General features: G+C 33.6%; 1 protein-coding gene across 1 annotated transcript in view; it reads left to right on the top strand.

Moving 5' to 3' along the window:
* LOC133205665 (C-Maf-inducing protein-like) overlaps window positions 1-13,065 on the top strand; it is a 39,687-nt gene extending 26,622 nt beyond the window's left edge. Inside the window, exons 6-19 of the mRNA XM_061341511.1 lie at window positions 1,822-1,929; window positions 2,096-2,176; window positions 4,571-4,674; window positions 4,893-4,994; window positions 5,498-5,584; window positions 5,746-5,811; window positions 6,178-6,204; window positions 6,351-6,507; window positions 6,735-6,848; window positions 7,335-7,475; window positions 7,665-7,859; window positions 10,851-10,956; window positions 12,107-12,177; window positions 12,327-13,065. Of these exons, the coding sequence (XP_061197495.1) occupies window positions 1,822-1,929; window positions 2,096-2,176; window positions 4,571-4,674; window positions 4,893-4,994; window positions 5,498-5,584; window positions 5,746-5,811; window positions 6,178-6,204; window positions 6,351-6,507; window positions 6,735-6,848; window positions 7,335-7,475; window positions 7,665-7,859; window positions 10,851-10,956; window positions 12,107-12,177; window positions 12,327-12,380 (1,413 nt within the window). The 3' untranslated portion in view covers window positions 12,381-13,065. The remainder of the gene's footprint in view (window positions 1-1,821; window positions 1,930-2,095; window positions 2,177-4,570; window positions 4,675-4,892; window positions 4,995-5,497; window positions 5,585-5,745; window positions 5,812-6,177; window positions 6,205-6,350; window positions 6,508-6,734; window positions 6,849-7,334; window positions 7,476-7,664; window positions 7,860-10,850; window positions 10,957-12,106; window positions 12,178-12,326) is intronic.
* Window positions 13,066-21,022: the final 7,957 nt, after the last annotated feature.

Here is a 21,022-nt window from a genome sequence, read left to right as displayed (position 1 = left end):
AGGTTAAAATTTTGGAGTAGATCTCATTTCCAAGTAATTATAAGCCCTATATTGACCAAACTTGCGTGGATGATACACCTAAGGATGCACACAACTGAACTTGCTTCAAATGCTAGATCTGACCTACATTTTCTGGATGAGTGACCATGTTAAAGTTTTTTGAGCAGGTCCATTACCAAGAAACTATTTTGCCTATCTGAACCAATTGCATGGATGATGCATCATGGGATGAACCCATATCAAACTTGCTTCAGATGCTGAATTTGACTTACATTTTCTGGATGATTGACTACTTTTGAAGTTTTTAGATAAGTCCGTTCCCAAGTAACTGCAAGCCATATTAGACCAAAATTGCATAAATGTTGCACCTAGGGATGCACACTACTAGATTTTTAGTTTACTGTGGGACTTTGCCTTACTTAAAGACAACATTCCTTGAGGGGAGCTCTGCTATCTCCGATTCCCTATGTTTTTCAGAACTGATATGAAAAAGTGGCTTTGTTATATAGAGATTACTTAAGTTCATACTTGAGACACACATTGCTTATGACCAGTGGATATCTCACGGGTTTAAACGTATCATATTTTGTCAAGTCAAGGGTGGATGAAATGGCAGTGTCAATTTCCTGTAAAATCACAGAGCTCGTATAAGCAAAATTACAAATAGCTTGTTTCAGTATGTTGGGTTATTAGTGCAGATCTGATTTTCTATTAAAGTAGGGGCCTTTATCATCAGAATTGACTTGTAGGTAAAAGAGTAATGACCGCTAATACAAATAAAACAATGAGATTGATTAGAGCACTTGACAACCGTTGATTGATATCAATTCTTAACTTCAGCTTATTACCTATTTCTGTCAGAGTGGAGAGTTGTTAGGTTTGATACACAAAGTATGAGTTGAGAGTTGTTGGATTATGTGTAATTTGACACACAAGATATGATCATAGATGCTGAAAACAGATTATAAAAAAAAAATCATGAGCTATCGTAATCATATTATAAAGGAGACTGTTCACTGAAGTTATACAGAGCAGGATTGTTAATGCTCAGTATATCAACACAGTGCTCGTACTTTCCTATTTTGTAGTACTAAATATATATACCAGTGTAATATTTATCTTCATAAGTAACAGATTGTTAAGATGAATGTTACACTCTTCATTTTTAACAGGTTTTAATACTGCTTGTATGTAAAGTGTTTCTATTCAGACTATTGTGTATTTAAAGGAATGCGTAACTCTGGAGAGGCTGTGCTTATCTAAACAAGTGAAACTTAAAAAATGTTGAAGTGTTTGACAATCTTCCAAACAAATTTCGTGTATTTGCTTGGCAAAAAGATGACTTCAGATCGTTAAATAAATTCTGCCTGTCACTGGTACACTTCCTAGAAAAATAAACCTAGTTTTTAACCCTCCATCCAATTCTTTTTCTAGAGTCAAGGGTCAAAAAGTAGACAAGTACATAAAGGAAAAAAAGGAAAGAATGAAGTAAACATATAATCAGTTATATATATGGAGAATTCAAGAAGGACAGGCAGTTTTGAAAATTTTCTTAAAATTGTCTCTGTCATGCCAATACTTAAAACTAAATAATGTCATTGATTAATGAATACATTGATTAAAGTTGAGGAAAGGGTCATTAAATCATCTCCATGTGCACCTGACAATTTTGAAACAAGGTCATTATAATGGCCTTAATTTGGCTTATATGATTGATAGACTTGTTAATAAAGAGTAGGAGAGTGTTTTCAGGTGTGATATGTTTTAATCCTGATTTCATGATGCTTATATAAGAATCATATGCTTGATTTTTATTGACAGAATGCTGATTTCATAACAAGAGTGGCACACGAAAACATCATTGTGGCTCTAGCCCCGCTTCTTGAAAACAACCATCCTACCCAAGAGATCTGTGAATTTTTCAGCAAGGTTGGTAGGATTGTCTCAATTATACTTTATTGTTGTTAACCATTGAAAAGTGATGTTACACAAGATCACACAGAAAAAAATCTAAATATACTGAAAAAAAAGGACTGTTATGTTCGTATATTTGGCAAATTGTTCCTATTAAGTAATATGATATTTCTGTTTTCAGCATTGCAAAAACAGTCCTCGTTCCAGCATTGTAATAGAATTGTTCACTCCTGTGGTGCAGAGAATTCTGAAACACAACACTGTAAGCAATATATATCACTATTTAGTATATAAAGCATCCTGTTCTACGTATAGGAGAAAGAAAAAACTTTGTCATTGAAATCAGAATGTAAGCTTTGTTTTCCCAAATGAATTGTTTTCTTCTTTGTTGATATCCATATTTGCTCAAATCATCTTTGATTATTTCTTTTTTTTTTAAAGTTAGGTTTTGTGTAAAATAAGACTATTTGTAAAAATTGTGCTAATTATACCCGAAGGAGAGGGGGGTATACTGTTTTACCCTTGTTTGCCTGTCTGTGTGTGTGTCCATCTCTCTAGCTGTCTGTCTGTAACAAATTTTTGTCACAGTTTTCTCAGCAACTACTCATCACAGATGCTTGAAATTTTAGCACACTCTTTGTTGAGGCATTCCATATGGTGGGATTTTATTTTTGTATGAATCCGATGTCAACTTTCTGTTTATCTGTGTTCTGTCCATACCATACATAACAAATTTTCGTCACATTTTTCTCAGCAAATGCTCATTGTAGATGCATGAAATTTTAGCACAGTCTTTGTTTAGGCATGCCATATGGTGGGATTTATTTTTGTTTGAATCCGATGTCAACTTCCTGTTTATCCCTGTATCTGTCTGTACAATATGTAACTTATATAATTTTCGTTGCAGTTTTCTCAGCAACTACTCATTGCATCCTGTGTGTGTTTCCTAACCAAACTTGTGTATATTCACATCAGAGTGTATATTCACATCAGAGCGGGGGTATTACTAGTGAGCATTGGCTCACAGACTTCTTGTTATGTAATGGTTATCTTCTATTAATAAAGAAATACATGTATTCAAAATTTCAAATTATCAAAGGAATGGACAGCCTTCCATCACAAGTGTAATTCAGTGACAAAGGACTGCCAACTCCTGTCAGATAAAATGAATATCATGAGAATGCTAGAAGATGACCACCTTGTCACATATTTCAATTGGAACAATTCTAAAATTTCTATAAAATTTTCACACCAATATGATGTGCCATGTGCAGTTTCACATTGTCCAAGAAAACTTGGAGTGCGCATTGAGCATGAGAGCAAGTGGATATCCACGTTGTTTGCAATTTTTACAAAGATGATCTTGACAATTTGTCTTAGTGTGTCCTCTTAAGTATTCTCTCTTTAACAAACCATTTCTGACTTTGATTAAAAAAATATCTCATAGTTTCTCTCTATCATTGAGATATTGTGTATGTGTTGTGGTAGCGGAATACATAGTTGCAACTAATTGGGGAAATTCCGTAACCAAATGAAAATAAGTTGGTAGGCAGTTCTTATTATTGCAGTGGAATTTTTAGCGAGATGCAAATTTAGCGATATATCCCCAAAAAATGGTATATATTTTTAGTGAGAAGTAATTTTAGTGATTTTATAATGTCAAGAAAGATAGTTATAACAACCGATACGGTATAAATTGTTAGTGATACCCAATTTTAGCGATCTCAAAACCTTTGCTTATAATGCCAAAATTGAATCCTCACTAAAAATTGTGTTTATATGGTACATAATAATATTCTTTTTAAAATAATGGGATACAATATAATTTCTGAACATCAAAAGGAAATCTGTGGCATAAAGTTTTCAATTTCTTTGTGTTATGAAACATCCTCATATGAAGTTAAGAGACCCTATTCAAAAATATATTGAGTTGAATTCTCACAATCCTAGATTCATCCTTTGGATATATAGGTAGGAAAAATTTGTTTTGGGTTCTGTCATTAAAAAAACTCAGTGGAAAATAAAAGTCCTCCAAAAATTACAGATATTGAAATGTGATCCTTGTGTATATAAATTTATGATGACACACCAATCTTTTTATTCTTCACAATGAATTACTTTGTTTATTATGGTTTTTATTGCAGATTAGTAAAAGTTGTATGCCTCACATGAAAAAAAAAAACAAAAACAAAAAAAACTTATGAGTCAGTTTCCGTTGAATGTTTTTCAGTTGGTGGGACAAGCGCTCTCAATTTTTTTTTTCATGATAGCTTGAACTGATGGCATTGGATTTCCATGTTAAGAGTTCTGAATTAGTCCCTGTGTCAAGTAACCACTAGCCCACCTAGACAAAACTTGCTTGGATTATGAAGCTTAGGATGATAAGGATGTTTACATGGACTTGTAGTCATACTGTAGAGGAATGTCCAAAAATTTTAGAAAAAATGTTGAAGTTGGATTATACATGAAGAGCTTTTAGCAAACATTGATCAAATTTGCAGAGATGCGATGACCTTTCGTTTTTAGTCAAATACCAAAACTTCTGTCAGACAAAATTGTTTTCATCTGTTGATGATATTCTTTAAGGTGAATTTTGTAATCTTGAGTAACACTATGTAGATTGATGAAATACCTCTTTATTTGTTTGTATTTTAAGGACTTTGGAAAATACCCAAGAATGCGTGGATTTGTCCAAGAGTATATTCAGGCTTTGAACTGTCAAAATGGTGGCTATGATGTGGTTCAAAATTTTGTCAGAAGGTTTGTGTAAAAATTTTAAAGGATAAAACTATACCTATTGAAGGACACTTTGCATAGTTCATGAAACATACCCTTACCTTAATTTAAGAAAGATAAATGAAAGAAATGATTGTAATAGCTTTGAAGAAATTGACAGTTTATTTAAAGATAAATGTGATGGTATATTTCATCTTTATTTTATGCAATGTTTGATATATTTTTATTGTTTATTTCTGCAGCATGCACAGCCCTGCCAGTGCTTGCCCTCACCCCCGTGTCCTCCCAAACCTGGTAGCTGTGTGTCTAGCTGCCATCTACTCCTGTTTTGAGGAGAAGAAAAAGTAAGTGGGACTTTGGAATCTTGTCCATGATCTCATGGGTTGTGCTGCATTGCTATATACATTGTATAGCTAATAACTGGAATGAAATCATTCTTGATTAGAATTAAAATACCGGTAATGATGAAACAAAAAGTAAACAAATGACTGAAATGTTAAAGCTACGTTGGGATTGAATTATTGTACCATTGTGGAATTGAAGTATGACAAATATATCAAAATTGTATATATCAGACTGTTTGTCCCTATAGCATGACACATAAGGGAGGCAGCTAGTGCATTCCATAACTATTCTCCTGCATTATTATTCATTATTAGAATCTTTTTACTCTTGATCTTCCAATAATGGTTATAGATTTAACTCTCCAACATAACATTTACTTATAGTTTGTGTGTGCTTTTGTTTCCTTGACAGTTTGCCAAGGGAGGTAAATAAGACCCAGATTTCCTCTTTTCCTGGAAAGTGGATGTGGTTTATATTGATAAGTGTTTTTTTTATTTTACAGTGCTATGCTGGATAACACTAATGTAGTGCTGGATGTGCAGGAGTGGGAAAACAAACTCTGTTGCTATATTGGAATGTTGGACACCATGTAAGATTATAACCCAAAGCAAACATGTATTTTTGTTTTACATGCAAGTTATAACAGACTGACCTTTTTGTTTCATAAAAATTCATAAACATTTTGAACCATGGAATTAAAACCTCGCATATAAACTTGTCTGATAAAGATCTCTTGTTTTTTTTATATAGGTCCACATTCTCAGACTGGCGATTAGTGCTAGGAAGTCTTCTACAACCAATTCCATTTCCAAATGAGTAAGATCTCGATCAACTCATTAGGAGTTGAAATACGTTGTACATTTGTAGTTAAGCTAGCATAAGAGTTTGCTGTAACAATGGTTTTCCAGTATATTATATGAGCATTTTGCTTCAAATTTTGTTCAAAATACATAATGCTGTTTTGTGATAATATTAAGTGTCTTATCGTACTGAAGATTTCTGTACTTAAAGATGACTTTTATAGACTCTACAGTCTGTGTATCAAGTATTTATTAAGAAAAAAATTGTTTTAAGTTGTTTGCACTGTAAAATTTCTATGATTGGTCAAACTGATAATGATTAAAACTTAACCAATTGTTATTCATGGATTTTAACAAACATTTCAAAATATTTCTCTTGCAGTGCCCTAGCACATGAATTATTTACATCGTAAGTATTACTTTAAAAATTTGTGGTATGAAGTTTGTTCTGTCTTGAAGATATATACGTGTAGGTAATAAAAGTGAAACATGGGTGTTTTCAGGGTTCAAGATAAAAATGTCTAAAAATGACTAAAATATTTTTGTCTTTAACAGCAAAATGAAGAATGTACTGAAAAACATTGCCTCTGATGAAAAGTGTGATGTACACCAAACAATCCTGGGGATCCGAGAGGGGAAGGAGGGCTGGTTCCACCTGTATTTACCTGGGACAATAGGATGTGATGATGAAGGGGAACTATGGGGGATCATGGTATATTTGAAAGTTCATACATAATGGAAAAATGGAGTTCAGAATCTTTTATCATGGAAAAAGAATTGCTTGTGATACACAACTAAATATTTAATACTATTTTTTTTTATTTCTTTTGGTGTGAAATTTTTCACTAAGAAGATATATATTGATGTATCTTTGAATATTTTGTGTTACATTTTATTGTGATACCAGTATATGATAAAGGGAATGTTTTCACATTTCAGTTGAAAACCCTGATCAGGTGTTGCTGCAAGAGGAAAAAGTTTCTAACAGAACTGAATAAAATGATTGGTCCAGTGATGTTGCTGGCCCTGAGGGAAAATGAGGCAGCCATGGAGGTTTGTATATATCAAAGGAAAAATTTTGCAAGATAGAATGCAGCTTGATGAGCTAACAGGGAGGGACTCTTATAAACTGTATGGTATTACTGTATTGAATAGATGTACAAGAGGCAAAACTAGTGAATGCCAATCAAAGTGTGTTAATTTCACTCCAACATTTATTTTAAAGAAAAAAATAAAATGATTTTTCTCTTATTAACATCAGCGTGAAGATAAATATTTTTGTGTTTTGAATCTCACGTTTTGTTAAATAAAATAGATATGTAAAATATTTCAAAGTGGAACTTAAAAAGATTTTGTTGTGTGATTGAATGATGATACTGTCATAGCTAGGCATACTTCTATAAAGATATTTTGAACAGTCCGGGAATGCATATTTTCCTTAAACTTTTGAGGTTTAACTTGATTATAAAACACGACATAGTATGTTGTTTTCTCCTTCATTCGTGTGATTAACTACCAAGGACTTAATTTTGTAAACAGGTGCTTTGTGCCATGTTAGAGCTGGAAGTAGTAGAAAATGAGGATCTAAAACTACAGATGGTAACAACATTACAGAGCACATGTAAAGGCAAACGCATGTATGCTCAACTGTGTGAGAGACAGATTGCTCTTAGAGAACTAGTAAGTAAAGTAAATGTCTCTGTAAGGGTCTTAGTAAACAGATACAGTTGGATTACATTTATGATCAGTTTTCAAAGAGTTTTCCATAAACTATATCTAGTACTATTTGTATGCAGTGCAGATGCAAAATAAAAATGATTTAACTATGAAGAATTTAAGCACAGTGAACAATGTGAATGTATTTTGCAGCAACAAAAGGGAGGACCCAAGAAACTGACATTGCCTTCTAAGTCCACAGATTCTGATCTGGCTAAGATGCTGAGTTCTGGGTCCTTTGGAAATCTGGAGTGTCTCAGCTTGGCCTTCACACACGTCACCAGTGCATGTGCTAATGACCTGATCAAATTGCCATCACTACGCTACCTAAACCTCTGGTCCACACAAGTAAGGGAGTCTGCATGATATAGGATACTCTGATCTATCAAATTTTGATAATAATAATAATAATGCTATCTCATTGCAGTTTATTGATAATCATTAAAATTCAATAATTATTGTAAATCATTTTCATTACTGATAATTTTTAGCTCTCCTGGTCAGAGACCAGAAGAGCTTATGCGATAGTAAGGTGTCCGTCGTCTGTCTGTAAACAATTTTTTCAAAACGCTACTCCTCCTACAGTTTTAGTCTGATTTCAATATAACTTAGCACAAATGTAGCACAAATGTAGACTACACTAAGATACATAATTCTCTATATCAGTTTTTGATTTCGATGAACGGTGTTGCCATGGTTACTAAAAATAGAAATTTCCTTGAAATACTTTCAAAACCCAACTCCTCCTACAGTTTTGATCTGATTTTATAATAACTTGGCACACAAGTAGACTAGACTATGATACATAATTCCTTTTATTGATTTTTGATTTTGATGAACGGTGTTGCCATGGTTACTAAAAATAGAAATTTACTCTTTTAAAACCTTACTCCTCCTGCTGTTGGTCTGATTTCAGTATAACTTGGGACACAAGTAGACTAGACTATGATACATAATTCTGTTTAACGATTTTTGATTTCAATGAATGGTGTTGCCATGGTTACTAAAAATAGAAATTTCTGTGAAACTCTTTTAAAACCCTACTCTCCTGCAGTTTTGGTCTGATTTCAGTATTACTTGGCATATGCCCCCGGATCGAAAGATCCCGGGGGTATATTGTTTTTGTCCTGTCTGTCTGTTTGTCTGTTTATCTGTTTGTCTGTTTGTCCGTTTGTCTGTCTGTCTGTTGTCAACTTTAACCTTGCCCATAACTTTTGATTGGTTGGAGCTATGACTTTCATATTTCACATGTGTATTCCTTGTGACAAGACCTTTCTTTGGGTACCATCATATTTGACCTTTTGACCTTGACCTTCGAGTTTGACCCACTTTTGCAAAATTTTATGAGACTTTAACCTTGGCCATAACTTCTGAACAGTTGGTGCTTGGGGTTTCAAACTTCACATGTGTATTCTTTGTGACAAGGCCTTCCTTTGGATACCAACAACTTTGACCTTTTGACCTTGACCTTGAAGTTTGACCTACTTTTGAAAAACTTTAACCTTGGCCATAACTTTTGAACAGTTGGTGCTTAGGGTTTCAAACTTCACATGTGTATTCCTTGTGACAAGACCTTCCTCTGGATATCAACCACTTTCACCCTTTGACCTTGACCTAGGAGTTTGACCTACTTTTGAAAAACTTTAACCTTGGTCATAACTTTTGAATGGTTGGAGCTAGGGCTTTCATACTTCACATATGTAATCCTTGTGACAAGACCTTCCTTTGGATACCAACCACTTTGACCCTTTGACCTTGACCTAGGAGTTTGACCTACTTTTGAAAAACTTTAACCTTGGCCATAACTTTTGAATGGTTGGTGCTAGGGCTTTCATACTTCACATATGTAATCCTTGTGACAAGATCTTCCTTTGGATACCAACCACTTTGACCTTGACCTTGACGTTTGACTTTTATTTAAAAAACTTTAACCTTCGCCATAACTTTTGAACAGTTGTATCTAGGTCTTTCAAATTTCACAGGTGTATTCCTCGAGACCTTTCTTTGGGTATCAACATTTTTATGACGTCGAGCTCTTGGAGCTCGAACGTCATCTAGCAAGCGCCCAGTTGAAATCGCGACCGGATATGTACGCGACCGAATGTGTCAGTCGATGCATCCGCAATAGAAAATAGCAATAAGTATAAACCAATTTCTTTGAAAACGCTCAAAATGAATAATAGCTTGAAAATAAAATTGCATCAATTATATCCGCAATTAATTCTATTGCAAAACAACAATATTATATTTTATTCTCACACAAGAAAAACGTGATGGTTGTTGCGGATGAATTTCTATAGAAAAGGTGCGTTGAATGACATGAATAACATTTCGGAACGATAACCGTAAAACAACACAACAGGAGGTAAAATAATCACAAAATTACATAAACACGAATACTTCAAGACTAAAAAGATTGAATTTCTAAATCTTAGCTTTACTTATACAATCTTCTAACCAACTCTATCCTAAAAACCGATGATATTGACCAGTATTGCTGTATTTCTCCATTTCCTCCATTTCCCAGTATACCGTATACCACGCCCGATCGTAACTCGATCGTAATTTTAACAGACTAGAGGCTTGGTTGTAGTTTAGATGCAATCACTAATACAATGCTTTGACATTGGCAATTAGAAAAAAATATTATATAAATTCACGAAATCCTTCATAGTTCTTCAACTGACTGAAAAGAATTTAGCATGAACATGTTCGACGGTGTCTGGTCAATTCGAACCCTGCTCCATTCGGACCATGACATAAGGCCCCAGACTGTAATTGTGATATTTTGTTTAAACTATTTTTTTATTATGTCTCCTGAGTCACTCACTTGACTTATTGCTACCTTCAAATTCAAAATGATCTTTTGAAATTGTTTTTCTTCTTCGACGTCATTGAAGCCTTTCAGGCTTTTGATTTATCTTTTGGCCTGGATTTTGACTTGCATTTGAAGAAACTTTAACCTTCGCCATAAGCTGCCATACGGGGGCATCAGTGTTTCACAAACACATCTTGTTGATTTTGTTGAATGATGTTGTTATGGTTACTAAAATTGAAATTTCTGTAAAATTCTTTTAAAAATCTACTCCTCCTACAGATTTAGTCTGATTGCAATAAATCTTAATAACACAAAAATCTCCATAAAACAAAAAGAGACTACACCAAGGATCATTATTCTATGTATTGCTGTTGCAAAGTTTCAAGTTCAAGTGCTACTTTTAAGTACAAACCAGTAGAGCTACAGTCTCATCAGAGACTTCTGGTTACATAATATAAAGAATTTCTATGGATGTGTTGTCATGTAGAATTGGAATTATTACATGTGATATATATTTGTAGTTTGGAGACAATGGACTTCAGTTGATATCAGAATATCTACAGAAATTACAAGTTCTCAATCTTTGTGAGACACCCGTCACCGACAAAGGACTAACATGTTTAGCAAGTGAGCAATAATTTACATGTAACAAAATGTGATATAGTAATCCAACTGAAGATTGCAACTATAGTTTAACTCCTACATCAAAGTTGTTGTTTGGGGGGGGGGGGGGGGTATACTCAAATCAGAGTGTCCACTTGTATAAATAAAATAAGAACTACGACGGAGACATGCAAGGGATAAATATTTGTCTAGTCGTATCTTTTGAATAAGGTTAGAAACCTGATGATAGAATTGCATTAATATATGCAGAGAAGACATATTGGTAAGATACAAAAGATGAAAAAATTGAATAATTAGACTTTTCTCAGCTCAGAGCCCTTGTTCTCTTGAACACTAATCTGAGCTAAAACTATTTTCCCTGTTAAGTTTATCTAAAACTGTCAGTCATCACATACTGACAAAACTAGTGTCCTAAAGGGACCTATACCCCCCGTGAGAGCACAATTAAAGCATGTATATTTACCACATCTACAAGTCTGGGTTTGGATACCCTTTGAGATAAACGGGAAGTGATCTTAATGCTGAACTTGAACTTGTACTTTCAATATTGCTGAGAATCATGGGCATTTGAACATGAAAGATGAAGCTTACTTCAATTCTGAACAGCGCATCATTGAATTAGACCTAGCAATGTTGAAAATGGTTCATGTCTATATTTGCCAGATGGGAGAAATAACTATGATGTCCCATAAAATCTTTGCAACTGAAATAGGATAAACACATGGACATCTCAGTTTTTATTCACACAAAAATATTCAGATTGTGTTTGCTATTTCACAACATATGTTAACATGCTCTGATTATGACCTGCTTTAATTAAAACTGTCTATGTATTCAATGTGTACTTTATCTTGCTGTACTAAGAAGTACATGTATAACTACTGGCTTGTTAGAAATGTAGTGTAGGGAAATGGAAGAGTGCATAAAACAATTTCATAAATTTGTAAAATATTGACATAAACATGAAAAACTTCAAAAAAATATTTTTAATTTCCATTTTAAAGAAACTATTCAATATATTCTCATCAAACTTCATACACTAATACAATTTTTCATGTTGCATTACTAATATACTCTCAACAGATAATGTCTAGTTAATTGAGTCATACGTCCTTATCTTTCAATACTTAACAATGTTCAAACTTTATTTCAGCTTTAAAGAATCTCAGAAAACTCAATCTTAACAGCACCAGTTTATCCAAATTAACATTTGAAGGACTTGTGGTAAGATGAACATAAATTGAAGAATAAAAAAATATTGATGTTTTATACTGTGTTTAGACTGTATATTTTAGTATATGAAGTTAACATTTGTGTTTGAGTTGTATCTGACCATATTTTCTGTTTATAAACATCCTTGTCTTTCTGTTCAGGAAAAGCTGCCGGCATTACAAGAATGTGATGTGAGATATACAGATGCTTGGTGATGAAGTCCGTCTTTCCCATTTTTTATAGTCATACCATACTTTCTCATCTATTTCCTGTATGTGACCACCTTTTGTTGTGTGACAGTGAACAAAAGACGAGACAGCATGCTGTAAGAGTGTCATTTCTACAGGAACCCAGGATTCCCAACAGGACTCTGAACGTGTTCCACTATATTCCATGATAGAACATGGGAAAATGGAAAAGAAGCAGGCACTACCACCATGAGATACCTCCGGGAAAGTCCTCAGCTTCACCCTTTGCTGGTGACAGGAACATAATAAGCAGCAGGTTACTGTTTTCAGATCATTACCGTGCTTCAAGGAGATACTTTATGGGAATTCAATTACAGTTTTTAACTATGTGTTATTAGAAAGTCATCCTGTATATTTATTTGCATAATGTGCTCAGATCCCCCTTTGTTGTATTCGTCAGTGTCATTTACCTATACTAAGGGATGCGAGTCTGAAGTGAGTGTCAACAAATATTGTTATCTTTTGACAGAATGGTGTTTTTAATTCTGTACATAGTTTTCATGACCATCAGCTGTAAATGAGGTTTATATGTAAAATCAGATGACTGTTATTTTTCTCTGTGTTTTAGCAAAAATTATACCCACTTTGCTTAAGTCTTTTTCTTATTTCCTGAATGATATGCATGTTTAATACATGCATTTGTATTCACAGTTCATGTATACATCTTTCTACTAGAATCAATACTTTTTTACGCAAATTTAAGAGTAGGACTTTTTTTGTTGAAAACGATTATATGTTCATGTTTGTTTTGTTAAGTGATATATTTTTTGGAAGCCATTATGTTGATCTTCTCGTCTTATCTTCCATTATAAGTACAGTGCGGACTTGTTATTACGGTGATGGTTTTATAAGATAGAACGCTTATCACGTTGTAAACTCAAAGCACAAAACCATTTCTTAACAAATCTATACAAAATAGAACTGTTTATTACGATGTCCTTAAATTCCGGGACTCGGTATTACGATGTAAAAATTCTGTCCAAAGTTTTTTTTCACTCCGTGTTTATTCAGTGTTGATCGACGGTAGACACTTAAGGAGACGCTAAATAAACACTGAAACACCTGTGCTCTGACAGAGTGTTAACTTGCAGGGCCGTTAGGTGATTAGTGACGCTTGACTGCACACACCTTGACTGTTCTAGTGAGGTCAGCAGAATTGGAGACATGTCAAAGCCATTGTTAAACAATTAAACTGTTTATTTATAAATGTAGTCTCTAGTTTATCTATCTATGTTAAGTTTTTTTTATTTTTTTTTTACTATGGTTAATAAGTAAACTTAATTTATTAAATAAATGGTTACATTTAATCGTATGCATGTATGTTAAATACGTAATGTGTAATTTCGTTTGCAGTTAAACTGTGGAATGGACAGCTTGGGTATCAAACATAATTTTGGCAAAATTTGAACTCCAATAACGTTTAAATAGCTTGGATAGTGGCTTGGACTACCTCACAGGTGTCAGCAGAAATACAAATCGATAATTGCTGCACTGCTAATTGAATTCTGTTCAGTAATTTAAAAATTCAAATTTATTTTGACATTTAGCTTGTGTGTTTTCAAATCCTGTCCATGAATATGCCTGTCATACTGCCCACTTTCGTCAGTTGTTCACTGCAGCTCTAAGCTCATTGAACACCCAAAACCGCCCAGTGATGTATTGTTGTTGTTTATGTAGTAACGATACAAAGACATTGAAAATTTTACGAACGCATTATCTAGACAGAAACGAAAGTAAATGGAAATGGCGGCAGATAAATGAAGATTGCCGAAGTTTTTATAAAAAATGTGCACATTTCTTATTAAATGAAGGAAATAGAAGAAATAGCATGATGAAGATATCTATTCAAGATAAGTTATTAATAAATTATATGTATGTAGCATTTTAATGAAGAATTTGAACAGAAGAAGGAAACAAAAGGAGAAAAATACACCTCCTAGTACAACAACAAGCTTTCAAAACGATGTTTTACTGGATTTTATTGGGAACTTTTATTACGTTGCCCTCGGTATTACGATATTTTACCGTGACAAAATGAATATCGTAATAACGAGTCCGCACTGTATTGTTTTTCTGTCTCTGTGATAAATTCTCTTTATATCAGGTGCTGATTCTTTAGGAGTGCTATATCTTTCACAAGAAATATCTTTATCTACATTTAATTTTAAAAAGCATTTCACAATACAAAGCAGTAGGGACAAGGGGCCAATTTGCAAACAGAATAACCTTACTTATTTTGGACATCTGTTAATTTGAAATTGAATATAAAAATTTAGTTTATAATTATTTTCATTATTCAATTTTTAGAATATCTTGTTTTGCATGTTACAAAGTTAAATTTTTTGGCTATTTACAATTTAGTTTGTAAAAAAGTAGGTCAAAAGTTGACATAATACAATATGCTATTGTGATGCAATCCCTACATAAGACATATTTTTCAGAACCAAATTTCATTGCGGAGTATTTAAAATCATCAATGTGCATTTTTCATGGAATTTTGTTTTCTTCCTCAATTTTGGGGATGAAATTGATTGTTATTATTATCTAGTCACATAATGCCAGATATGTTGTCAAGAGTGTGAGAAGAGACAGTCAAATAGGATAGATTGATTAGGAAACCTCTGTGACGTGGTAATATACAGGTGTATATACAGTGTATAGCTTATTGTTGATGGAACCCCCCTTTCCATGATCAATTGTATTTTGTATAAGAATGGTGAATATCTGTGTTTGTTTGTTTGTTTGTTTGGGTTTTTTTTGGTTTCAGTGACATTTTGACTGATAGTGTTACGTATACCTGTTTAATGTATAATTTCATCAAGTGACTGATTGTTCTGAAGGCTTTTTAGCTAGCCATTGTGTTTTTGTTGGCCTTTGTTTTTATCTTATTTGTACAAGCATTATAATAGTGTTGCTTTAATGTTATAGAATGCTCATCTTTTTTTCATTTGATTCTAGTCCTACAGATTTTACAGGGGATAACAGAATGTAATTTATTTCAGCATACTAAAAAAAAATTATCACAACTGTACATCATGGAATCCTTGACACCATCATGCATTATCAGTATTTTTTTTTTTTAAATATAAAATCATTCTTCTATGATGATCATAAATTAATAGCGCCGTAGCAGTTGAGTGAAGCAAACACACTGCAATGTATGCATATTTTATTTTTATATGATTTTTACATGAGTTTACTTATGTATTCTGTTGTTCACAGTTGTAAACACAGATTTTGTATACAACTGTGACATGAATACCCCACTTACCCTCAAGTCCAAGAACTTTATTTTATTTGAATTTCTGCCAAATACCAATTTCATTTCCTGTCAAGTTGTACACAAAATAAAATGCATAATTGCTCACACTTAAATGTAAATTAAAAGATGCAGAAAGTTAATCAACCCTAATAATCAAGCAAATATACACCATTATTGACCTGTTCTATTGTTATACATCTTTGTAAGGTTATTTTGATAAAATTATTTCGGAAAGACATGCACAATTCTTTTTTTTTCCAAGTTAAACAAAATAATTATTTAACAAAAATTCTTAGATAATTAATGCACACACACAAAATATTGTAAATATAAAGTACCTATTTCATCTCTGACTTCAAAATTACTGTACTTTTGTGGCATTTTGTGTAAATTTTGCCGAGTTATCATTAATATTGCATTTCTAGTCAACTTTTCAGCATGGTCTGTAAAACTACAAATTGCTCTTTTAGTCAGTATGGTGCCTTAATTCTCATACTTCTGTTTATCAAATTCATTTTATTTATTAGGCTGTGTTAAGAAAAAAAAAAATCCATCATGGTATAATATGTCATCCTTTTAAATGTGGCAATATGTGTTTTATTAGCTCACCTGAGCCAAAGGCTCAAGTGAGCTTTTCTGATCAAAATTTGTCCGTTGTCTGTCGTCGTTGTTGTCGTTGGCGTTGGTGTTGTTGTTGTTGTAAACTTTTCACATTTTCATCTTCTTCTCAAGAACCACTGGGCCAAATCAACCAAACTTGCCACAAAGCATCCTTGGGTAAAGCAGATTCAAGTTTGTTCAAATGAAGGGCCACGCCCTCTTTCAAGGGGAGATAATTAGGAATTAGTGAAAAAATAATGGCATCATTTAAAAATCTTCTTCTCAAGAACCACTGGGCCAGGAAAGATGAAACTTATGTGGAAACATCCTCAGGTAAAGTAGATTCAAGTTTGTTCAAATCATGACCCCCGGGGGTAGGGTGGGGCCACAGTTGGGGATCCAAGTTTTACATAGAAATATATAGGAAAATATCTTAAAAAATCTTCTTCTTAAGAACAGTAAAGCCAAGATTGGTCATATTTATATGGAAGCATCCTCAGATAGTGTAGATTCAAGTTGGTTCAAATCATGACCCCCGGGGGTAGGGTGGGGCCACGATGGGGGATCCAAGTTTTACATAGAAATATATAGGAAAAAATCTTTAAAAATCTTCTTCTTAAGAACAGCAAAGCCATGATTGGTCATATTTTTATGGAAGCATCCTCGGGTAGTGTAGATTCAAATTTGTTCAAATCATGACCCCCGGGGGTAGGGTGGGGCCACAGTGGGAGATCCAAGTTTTACATAGAAATATATAGGAAAATATCTTTAAAAATCTTCTTCTTAAGAACAGTAAAGCCAAGATTGGTCATATTTATATGGAAGCATCCTCAGGTAGTGTAGATTCAAGTTGGTTCAAATCATGACCCCCGGGGGTAGGGTGGGGCCACAGTGGGGGATCCAAGTTTTACATAGAAATATATAGGAAAATATCTTAAAAAATCTTCTTCTTAAGAACAGTAAAGCCAAGATTGGTCTTATTTATATGGAAGCATCCTCAGGTAGTGTAGATTCAAGTTGTTTCAAATCATGACCCCCAGGGGTAGGGTGGGGCCACAATGGGGGATCCAAGTTTTACATAGAAATATATAGGAAAATATCGTTAAAAATCTTCTTCTTAAGAACAGTAAAGCCATGATTGGTCATATTTATATGGAAGCATCCTCAGATAGTGAAGATTCAAGTTTGTTCAAATCATTAACCCGGGGATAGTTTGGGGCCACAATGGGTGATCAAAGTTTACAGAGGAATATATAGGAAAAAGTCTTTTTCTCAAGAACAGAAAAGCCATGATTAGTCAAATTGATATGGAGGCATCTTTGGGTAGTGTAGAATGAAATGTGTTCAAATGAGGGCCCCCGGAGGTAGGGTGGGGCCACAATGGGGGATCAAATTTTTACAAATGAATATATGGGGAAAAAAATCTGCTGCTCAAGAACAACAAAGCCATTTGTTATATTGATATGAAAGCATCATCAGGTAGTTTAAAATTCAACACCCCCTCCCTGTAAACTTTTCAATACTGTACTGATTTTTGCTTTTTTCCCTAGCCAATGTGCTCAGGTGAGCGATGTGGCCCATGGGCCTCTTGTTTCAAATATCTGTATTTTTTTTTAATTGGGTGCATATAGTAATTTCTTTATTTTGTGAAACTTAAGGGATTGCGGTTGAAAACCCATTTGAGTGCAATTTTATGTACAGGTCATTTCAGCATATATATGCATGTATGTGTATATCCCACCCAGTGTTTCTCGATTGATTTATTTAAATACATTAAGTACATGAATGTAGGCATTTCATGTTTCATATTTCCTACACATTTCTCTTCTTCTATAAGATAATGCTAAAGCATAAATCATTTACACAGCTGTTCAGAGCTGCTTTCTTTAACTGGAGCCAGTCTATTTGACTTCATTTTCAGAATCATTCAGCATGCACAGTGTCCAATGAGAAAGGGAAATGATATTCTTTTGGGACTGTATTTAATTACAAGCTTGCATCATATTGCAGTTTATTATCAATAGATTGTTTGACAGGTTGACCATTTCAAAATGTGTCTGCATTTTGCTACATATGAGAGTGCCATGAACTTTAGATGTTCTGTGATAATTGTTGTTTTTAGCCATTCCAGTTGTACTGTTTATGTTACTAGCATGAACAAGTTGTTAGGTGGAATTCACTTATAAATATTATCTGTCTATACAAAGTAAATTCTCTAAAATTAACTCTTGATTAACGTTTTGATGGTAAAATATTGATCAGAAATCAAAATGAGAGGTGAAATTTTTGTATGTTCTTTGTACACATTGATCTGTATATTGAAACAAGACAATTTGTTGTTGTTTGGAATGGTCATCTGACGAAGACATTGTATCTATATTCTTCATAAGAGAGGTCAAGATCTAGAAATTAGGGTGCATTCACATTTTAATTAGAAAAAAAATAATCATGTATACTTTTTTCCTCATGCAGCTGAATTAATTTTTGTGTGTAAAATAGTCGAGCTAAATCTCTTCTCACTTTTTTTTTTGAAGTAACAGTTTTCACATTGTAATCATCATTTCATGGAAGATCCAGTTATTACATGCAACACCAGAAATCCTGCTTTTTTTCATAAAATGAATTTGATAATTATTTTTATTTGTAAAAAGTTCAGTATGAATACAGTTATGAGGCTAAATTATGAGCAATTGTACATACCAGTAGAATATTTCAATAAAATTTCTTCTGTTTCTATTTCAAAATGTATGAAAATTTTTATGACATTGTATTTAAGGACAAAACAGCTAGATCTTGACCTAAAATTCATACAAATGATCAATGCAGTTGTTTTTCTCGAATTTAGAAGTTTCAAGGCTTAATCTGCAAAAAGCATCATCAGTTTCAACACTACGAAGAGGAGGCAGTGATAGTCATCAGAATTAGTCTTTTCATAGCTATACATTGCTTTTATTAAATGTTGCGTGCTTTTTCATATGTTATTTGTCAAACATGATCTGATAATAAATGTTTTAAAATATTCCAAAGTTTTAATTTGATAGTGGTTTAATTACGATAAGCTACCAGTTTATGGACAATCTTGCAGAGGACATATTAAACATTTTTCATAATGAACAAGATGTGTTTGTGAAACATTGATGCCCCCGTATGACAACTTATAGCAAAGGTTAAACTTTCTCAAATGCAAATCAAAATATGATGGTACCCAAAGTAAGGTCTCGAGGAATAAACCTGTGATATATGAAAGCCCTAGCAGCAACCATTGAATAGATGTGGAAAAGGTTAAATTTTTTTTTTAAGTATGTCAAACATCAAGGTCAAGGTCAAATGGTCAAAATTAATTATGCCCAAGGAAAGGCCGTCTCCCAAGAAATACACAGGTGAAATATGAAAGCGAAGCACCAATTGTTAAAAGTTGTGACCAAGGTTAAAGTTTTCCAAAAGAAGGTCAAACTCCAAGGTCAAGGTCAAAGGGTCAAAGTTTTTGGTATCCAAAGAAAGGTCTTGTCACAAGGATTACATATGTGAAATATGAAAGCCCTACCACCAACCATTCAAAAGTTATGGCCAAGGTTAAAGTTTTCCAAAAGTAGGTCAAACTCCAAGGTCAAAGGGTCAAAGTTGTTGGTATCCAAAGAAAGGTCTTGTCACAGAGATTTAATAAATTATGTGAAATGTGAAAGCCCTATCGCCAACCATTCAAAAGTTTTGGCCAAGGTTAAAGTTTTCCAAAAGTAGGTCAAACTCCAAGGTCAAGTTCAAAGGGTCAAAGTTGTTGGTATCCAAAGAAAGGTCTTGTCACAAAGATTACATACGTGAAGTATGAAAGCCCTAGCACCAAGTGTTCAAAAGTTATGGCTAAGGCTAAAGTTTTTCAAAAGTAGGCCAAACTCCAAGGTCAAAGGGTCAAAGTTGTTGGTATCCAAAGGAAGGTCTTGTCACAAGGATTACACATTTGAAGTATGAAAGCCCTAGCACCACAAAAGTTATGGTGAAGGTTAAAGTTTTTCAAAAGTAGGTCAAACTCCAAGGTCAAAAGGTCAAAGTTATTGGTATCCAAAGGAAGGTCTTGTCACAAGGATTACACATGTGAAGTATGAAAGTTCTATCACCAATTGTTCAAAAGTTATTGCCAAGGTTAAAGTTTGGTAAAATTTTGCAAGACTGGGTCAAACTCCAAGGTCAAGGTCAATAGGTCAAATATGGTGGTATCCAAAGAAAGGTCTTGTCACAAGGAATACACATGTGAAATAGGAAAGCCATAACTCCAACCAATCAAAAGTTATGGGCAAGGTTAAAGTTTTCGGGGACAAACAGACAGACGGACGGACAGGGCAAAAACTATATACCCCCGAATCTTCGATATGGGGGCATAAAAACAGATATATAGGCTTAATAATGAGGTCAGTATACTGCCTTATGAACTTCTGATTAACAAATTAATTTGAAATATGGATGTAAGGAAGTAATATCGACTGTCTCTGGTGGTTGTTTTGGTTCTTTTTTTTTTTAACTGTGCCACATTGATTATGTTGATGAAACACAACTTTTGTTTGTTTAGGTAAATAAGACATTTCTTTAGATTTTCTATATTAATATATGAAACAGAAAATATTTATATATTATTTAATGTATTGAATTTCCCTCAGGATCTACCGGTAATTTTGCTTTACATGCTCATCCCATTTTATACAATTTTGTATACTACTTTAAAGTGTCATGGCCATCTCTAGATAGCAAGGTGGGT

The sequence above is a fragment of the Saccostrea echinata genome, unplaced genomic scaffold (genome assembly GCF_033153115.1).
Source record: "Saccostrea echinata isolate AGI-Se365-2 ecotype Australia unplaced genomic scaffold, CSIRO_AGI_Sech_v1 ptg000054l, whole genome shotgun sequence".
Taxonomy (NCBI): Eukaryota; Metazoa; Mollusca; class Bivalvia; order Ostreida; family Ostreidae; genus Saccostrea; species Saccostrea echinata.
The sequence above is the reverse complement of the archived record's forward strand: the minus strand, read 5'-3'. Positions and strand labels throughout refer to the sequence as shown.